Here is a 6,434-nt window from a genome sequence, read left to right as displayed (position 1 = left end):
CTCACTACAATGAACCAGATGTACAGTATCCCTCACTACAATAAACCTTGGAGACACCTGCACATTAAGTTTCTCAGCAGGTGCACACCTGGATCACCAGTGGTCTAAGCACCTGCTCACACTCCTTTAAACCCTCTGATGCTCTACCAGAACCTCCGTCTCCAGCTCCTCCTCACCTCTTGTTGTCGGCAGCAGGCAGTGGAGGGCTGGGCGGGCCCTTCCAGCGGACCTTGTACTTCTCCTCCATCATGCTGTGGCTCAGAGAGATGAGGTATCGCTCCAGGATGACGAGGCGCTGGCGGAGCCGTTGGGCCGACAGCGTGCTTTTAGCCATCTGAGCCGAGAGCTTCTGCTGGTCGTCTACCAGCACCAGCAGACAGTCCTTCAACTCTGTCTCATCTACACACACACACACACACACACACACACACACACGCGCGCACACACACACACACACACACACGCACACACAAGAACAGGGCAAAGGAAACTGAATCATCACAAACATAACGGAATTTATTTGTCACCCACAATTACTTCTCACAGAAAACTCTTGATGTTGAGTGTTCAAACTGTTAATACATATAAACGAACCTTTGCATGTCTTCTTTTTTATGGCGAGACAGCTGAGTTTTAAATATATTTTTTCTGCATCAAATAGTTGGAAGCTTCATTCATAACGTTGACATTCAAACTCTAAATCAACAATCAAATGCACAGCTTTTATTATGCATCTATTTATCTATTTATTGTGTTTAAAGACGATATTTAGAGCTGGCTACAAAGATATTATTAGAGTTATATTTGTAGAATTAGATTACAGTGTACATGTATTTGAAAAGATAGACGTAATCATTTCTTAAATCCACGACATGTTTTTATCCAACTGAAGGTTCTGCTTCCTTCCATGTGTTCTGGTGTCACTGCAGTGAAAGAACTGTTTCCTGCACAGACGAGTTACGGCTGATTTAATGAATAAACACCAACTCATTTAATCCCATGAACCACTTCGCTCAAGAGGAGGATTATTTTAGAAGGTTGTTATTTTAGGGTGATGACCTCATTAAATATGACGACATTAAAAGCTTCATTCATAAACCTCAATAGAAGCTTTGAATGAATGTTAATCTATTAACACATTCATAACAATACTCAGAGTAACAATTTGCCTAGATTTATAATATTTTTCTTCTGCGATTCAAAACAAATTTTTGGCAGAAATACTTGAAATATAATGTAAGAATATAATCTCACATTAAATCTGTCAATATAAAGAGCAATGTGACTTTGACTCATCTAAAGCTTTAAGAACATTTAACTACCCATTAAAGCCACATTCTAACTTATCGAGAAATGTAACAACTCACCAATAACATGAAGCAGATGAACCTTAAACTCTGTAAACATATTGCTACATTTAAACTATTGAAGCCGTCTTCAAATTCCCATATTTAAAAGTTGACATGATTTATAAGACATATGTAGAGAAGGATCTGGAAGTTTGTGTTTAAAAGAAATAAAGAATATCTGAAGTTATTAAACTACAATAAGTGATGAAACGCCCCCGCTCTTCATCACACAAACAGCATGGTGTTTAAAAGTAAAAAGGTCCCATGACACTTCATCACAGCCAGTCCTTTGTTTCTGATCTGGTTCAAGAGAAACTGCTTTATTTTGTGCGTGCGTGCGTGCGTGCACAGCAGCGCTGCAGGAACGATGACATGAGCCAAAATAGCAGATCAGAATTCCACTTAAGCTTCATGTAAGTCAGACCGGCCGGCGGTCGCATGAGCAACACTACGGGCAGCGGTTTGTTATACATCATTACTTAGTGCAAGAGAACCAACTCCTGATCAACTCTTTATCAGAATATATATCAGAGAAAGAAAAGAGGTCAAATACATCAGAGCTCATGTGTTACTGTAGAATTCTGATTTAAAAACAATAGTTTGGGCTCAAACTGCTGAGATCAACATGTTCTACATATCGGACCACTCAATGGAAAGCAGGAAGTAAGCTGACTGGACTTTAAAGGGATAGTTTGGATTTTCTGAAGTGTGGTTGTAGGAGGTACTTTTAAAGAGTTAGTTCAGATTCACTGAAGTCTCAACAACACAACCTCAGCAACAGATGGAGGCAGCAGGAGAGCAGCAGCTCCTGTGTCCTGAGAGGTAGAATCAGTGTTTGAGTGAATGGAGTCTGGTGTGTTTGTAGAGATCATAGATAACAGCTTGAGTTCCCCTCAGAAAGGTCTGTCTGACAGCAAGGTAAAGAGCTGAAGACATTCTGAATATAGCTTCACTTCAACTGAGAGACATTCTGTTAGGAGTCTAACATACGTCCACAGCAGAACATCACTTTGCTCCCGTGCTGGTTCTCCTGTCTGTTTCTATCAACTCATCTACTGTAGTAGAACCCTGACTGTGGAGGAGAACCTCACACACACACACACACTACAGAACATCAGGACTGTCTCTTTAAGGATCAGTGACGGAGTATCGTCCATGTAGAGATCCAGTTACACTCAATGTAGAATCAGAGTGTGATGTCCTGGTTCAGTCAATAAGAAGAAGCCTTCACTATCCATGAGACCCTCCCCTCCTCCCCCACCACCCAGCGCTTATCTCCTACCACCATGACACTGTCCCACCCAGTCCAGCCAGTAAACACAGCCTGGCGAGAGGCACTAGCTCCCCTCCTCTGGGCCACATTATAACGCCGACCAAGAGATAAAAATAACCACTTCAGACCTGTAGACGGCAACTTGTCATGCCCGAGTTTCCACATCTCACGTGTCAGCAGTGAGACTGATAAACAGAGAGGGTGACCATGTGTTGAAATGGTCAGTATGCTCGTATCTGGTCCACATCTAAGTGTTGTGAAACCGTCTGCGGTCAGCATGGTATTAATTACTCTACTTGGAAACAGAGAAGCGTAAAATACCAGGAGTCACAAACAGGAGAGCAGTGCAGCATCGTTAGGGACCCCCCCCCCCACACACAAAACCTGGTTCTAAACAGGAACCGGTTCTATATCAGTAATAACCCGTTAGTATAGATGTGGTCCAGAGTTCTCCGTTCTGCTATCGGTACTTTCTTAGTTCTGCAGTGAGATGTCCTCGTCGCAAACGTCATCTCTCTGTCTTTTTTACCTCACAATATAATCAAAAAGAACCGATAAAGAGCAGAATCGATAGGACTTCTAGTTTGGATAAGATCCTAACGATACCGTCTCTAATCCCGGCAGCAGCAGCAGCACTCTCCTCTCAGCCTCGTTCAGGTCGCTCTCTCTCACCTGGCTGCCGGCCCCAGTCCCAGGTCTCAATGATGGAGTGATGAACAGACGTGGACGTCTCCTCCTCCTCTTTCTTCTCTTTGTCGTTGGGCTCATCTTTCTTCTGAGTAGTTCCAAAGCAGTCAGTGCAATCCTCTGAAACCATGGAGAGACAGTCGGACATTAAACGTTCAGCTCCAGCAGCAAAGGTTCAAATAAAGTGACAACCTTAAGACAGGTGTGTCACAGACGGCGTAAGTGGAATCTGTACCTGGGTGAGCGGATTCTTCTCCGTTGAACGTTATCTCCTCATCTTTCACCATCTCGTTCCACATCTCACACAGTCCCTCTGGAGAGAAGGCTCGCTGACGAAGCAAACGACAAGCAGAAGAATCAGCACTGCACATTCCTAACATCTACTTTACTTTGATCAGTGTGTATTCACACCTTCATGTGTGTGCTTTGTAGTGTTTTTCCTCAGTAGACACAGACAGCCTAATCACATATTATAATACCAGTGAGCTCAGCTTGATTTAGTGTTGTCACCTATAAATGTTCACTACTCACCATCCTATTTCAGAATATCCACATGTCTTATGTCCCCGTGTTCATCATCGCGCCTTGGCTCTCTATCATCTATTTGTTTTTTCACCATGAGCACCAACCAGAGGACGCTTTCTCCTCAAACTTTCTATGGATGAGCTCGTCAACGCTCAATCTGACAACCAAACAGCAAGAAGGACGACCCGTCTGAGACGAGGCCGATAAAAGCACAACACTCAGAAACATTCAGTGTCCGCTCGACCCATCTGCTCCCACAAAATGGGCTTTTTGCTCTTTGCTATGATAAAGTCTGTCCGACATAAAGCTCAGGACAGACAGACGGACAGAACAAGCTGCTCCTCCATTTACTACAGTAAAGTAATCAGCGCTTTTATGAAAAGTTCTGAGATATTCAACTTCAACTAATTCTTCCTCTCGCTTTCACTGGTGGAGGTGAATCTGTTGTTCAGTCTTCATAACCCAGGGAAGAAATCCAACACCAACAAACTGATATTAGATATAAACGAGAGAACAAAACAGCTGCTTTCTTATCACCGAGTCTCTAACTGAGTCGAGGACACATCGGCTGTGTCGTCATCATCACAGCTGGTGCACCATTCACGCTTTGCTTTACTCAGAAACTCTCACAAGTGGAAAGACAACTCTGGCTTTTCAAGGATCCAATGTCTTAAAATGTCAAAAACATGTTGGCTCACAGATGTCACCAGACTGGACACGAAACACTGGAGAGAGCTCCACCGATGGGAAAACATGACTCTCTCTCAGTTTCAGTCCTCATTTGGGAGCACAGACCAATTCTCAGTCCAGAGGATGAGGCGGTGGATCCACAGTGTTGTATCCTGATCTCTAAATCCATCACATATTAACAAAAGTCCTCATAATTACAACCAACATGGGTTTGTTTTCACAACATGGATCCTTTTTAACTGACTGTAATGTTATGGGCTCCACCTCTTTACACATCACAGGAAAAACAATAATCATCTGAGAATCAGTCTGCAGTGATCCGCTGTGTCGGCTTAGTTAAAGACACAGGATTGTGGATGTTCATGATATATAGAGTAACATATAATGTACTCTATGTTCCCAACATGATGCAACACAATCAGACTGAAAACATTTTCAGAAACAAAGCAGCTTCTTCAAGAAACTGAACAATACAGATGTTTGAAACAGATGAAAAACTCTGCAGATGTTTCACTTCTTCACTTCTCATCTGAGAAAGCGGGTTTTTTCATACGATATTCCTTTACGAACACACACCTGGAGGTCTATCTTCAGCCATTTGTCATGAAATCTCAGCTGAGCATCGAGGGTAAAAGATGGAGAAGGCATCTTCCCCTCTCCTCTCCTGGCTGCAGACGCAGCCAACCTGCCAGATAAAGAGATGGAAGTGATTGGTACTTTGAGACACATAGACACAAAGTTACCGTCTGAAGACAATCTACATTTATGCAAAGGTTATAGGTAACTTAAGATTTAAAAAGCTCCAGGAGGACAACAGCTGTGTAAAGTATGTGAATAAGAAGAAGTTGAGAACGAATCACATTTTCTTCTGTTTTGTCCTTTTTATGATGAAATAATAATTAAATTAAATGTCTACATCCAGAAATGTTTTGGTGCACCATGATGACAGAATGTAAAGGTTAATGAATCTTTATGATCATAAGTTGGCTTCCTTTGTTACCGTCAGCATGGTTTAGTTCTTCAGTATCATTTGTTCTTTTTGTTTCTATTCTGGTGTCTGTTCTCTTTTCCTAAATATCTTGTAAGCATGTTTGGGTTGGGCATAATATTTATACATGAAACAATAATAATAGTAAAAATAAAAAGAAGTGCCTGTGAACCAATGAGGTTATTTGCCCACAACCTTAAGTGGGCATCTTCAAGGTCATTTAAATAAATGCCTGTTAAAGTCACTGTCTATTGCTGGTTGAGCTTATGGCCCACTGATGAAAGTATTGCAATATTTATATATTTGCAGTAATACAAACTGGGTGTTTGTGGCCAAACTCCTGGGAAAAAATGCTGGATTACAGTTTTCTCCGAAATTAAAATAATATTCTATAATATAGTTAGGTTGGACAACACAAGCCTGCTTATGGTTTATGGTTGAATTTAATAAAAAAGGTAGTTTAACACCTCTCAGTTGTCAGATGAAAACTTAAACTAACATGAGGAATATCAGCATGGCCAACCAATATTATCCCCCAGATGTAAACAAATGGGAAAATGTAATATACATATATACAGTGGGTACGGAAAGTATTCAGACCCCTTTAAATTTTTAACTCTTTGCTTCATTGCAGCCATTTGCTAAAATCAAAAAAGTTCATTTTATTTCTCATTAATGTACACTCAGCACCCCATCTTGACAGAAATAAACAGAAATGTAGAAATTTTTGCAAATTTATTAAAAAAGAAAAACTGAAATATCACATGGTCATAAGTATTCAGACCTTTTGCTCAGTATTGAGTAGAAGCACCCTTTTGAGCTAGTACAGCCATGAGTCTTCTTGGGAATGATGCAACAAGTTGTTCACACCTGGATTTGGGGATCCTCTGCCATTCTTCCTTGCAGATCCTCTCCAGTTCCG

The 6,434-nt window shown here is 41.4% G+C and overlaps 1 protein-coding gene across 1 annotated transcript in view; it reads right to left on the bottom strand.

The window, feature by feature from the left end:
* Positions 1–6: 6 nt before the first annotated feature.
* LOC116401482 (E3 ubiquitin-protein ligase HERC2-like) overlaps positions 7–6,434 on the bottom strand; it is a 24,770-nt gene continuing 18,342 nt past the window's right edge. Inside the window, exons 2-5 of the mRNA XM_031879896.1 lie at positions 5,101–5,209; positions 3,545–3,638; positions 3,295–3,429; positions 7–399 (exon numbers count right to left, since the gene is read on the bottom strand). Coding sequence (XP_031735756.1) covers positions 173–399; positions 3,295–3,429; positions 3,545–3,638; positions 5,101–5,172 — 528 coding nt within the window. The 5' untranslated portion in view covers positions 5,173–5,209 and the 3' untranslated portion in view covers positions 7–172. The remainder of the gene's footprint in view (positions 400–3,294; positions 3,430–3,544; positions 3,639–5,100; positions 5,210–6,434) is intronic.

Source organism: Anarrhichthys ocellatus, unplaced genomic scaffold, assembly GCF_004355925.1.
Source record: "Anarrhichthys ocellatus isolate YVR2014 unplaced genomic scaffold, GSC_Weel_1.0 scaffold478, whole genome shotgun sequence".
NCBI classification, from domain to species: domain Eukaryota; kingdom Metazoa; phylum Chordata; class Actinopteri; order Perciformes; family Anarhichadidae; genus Anarrhichthys; species Anarrhichthys ocellatus.
This window is presented reverse-complemented; position numbering and strand designations above follow the sequence as displayed.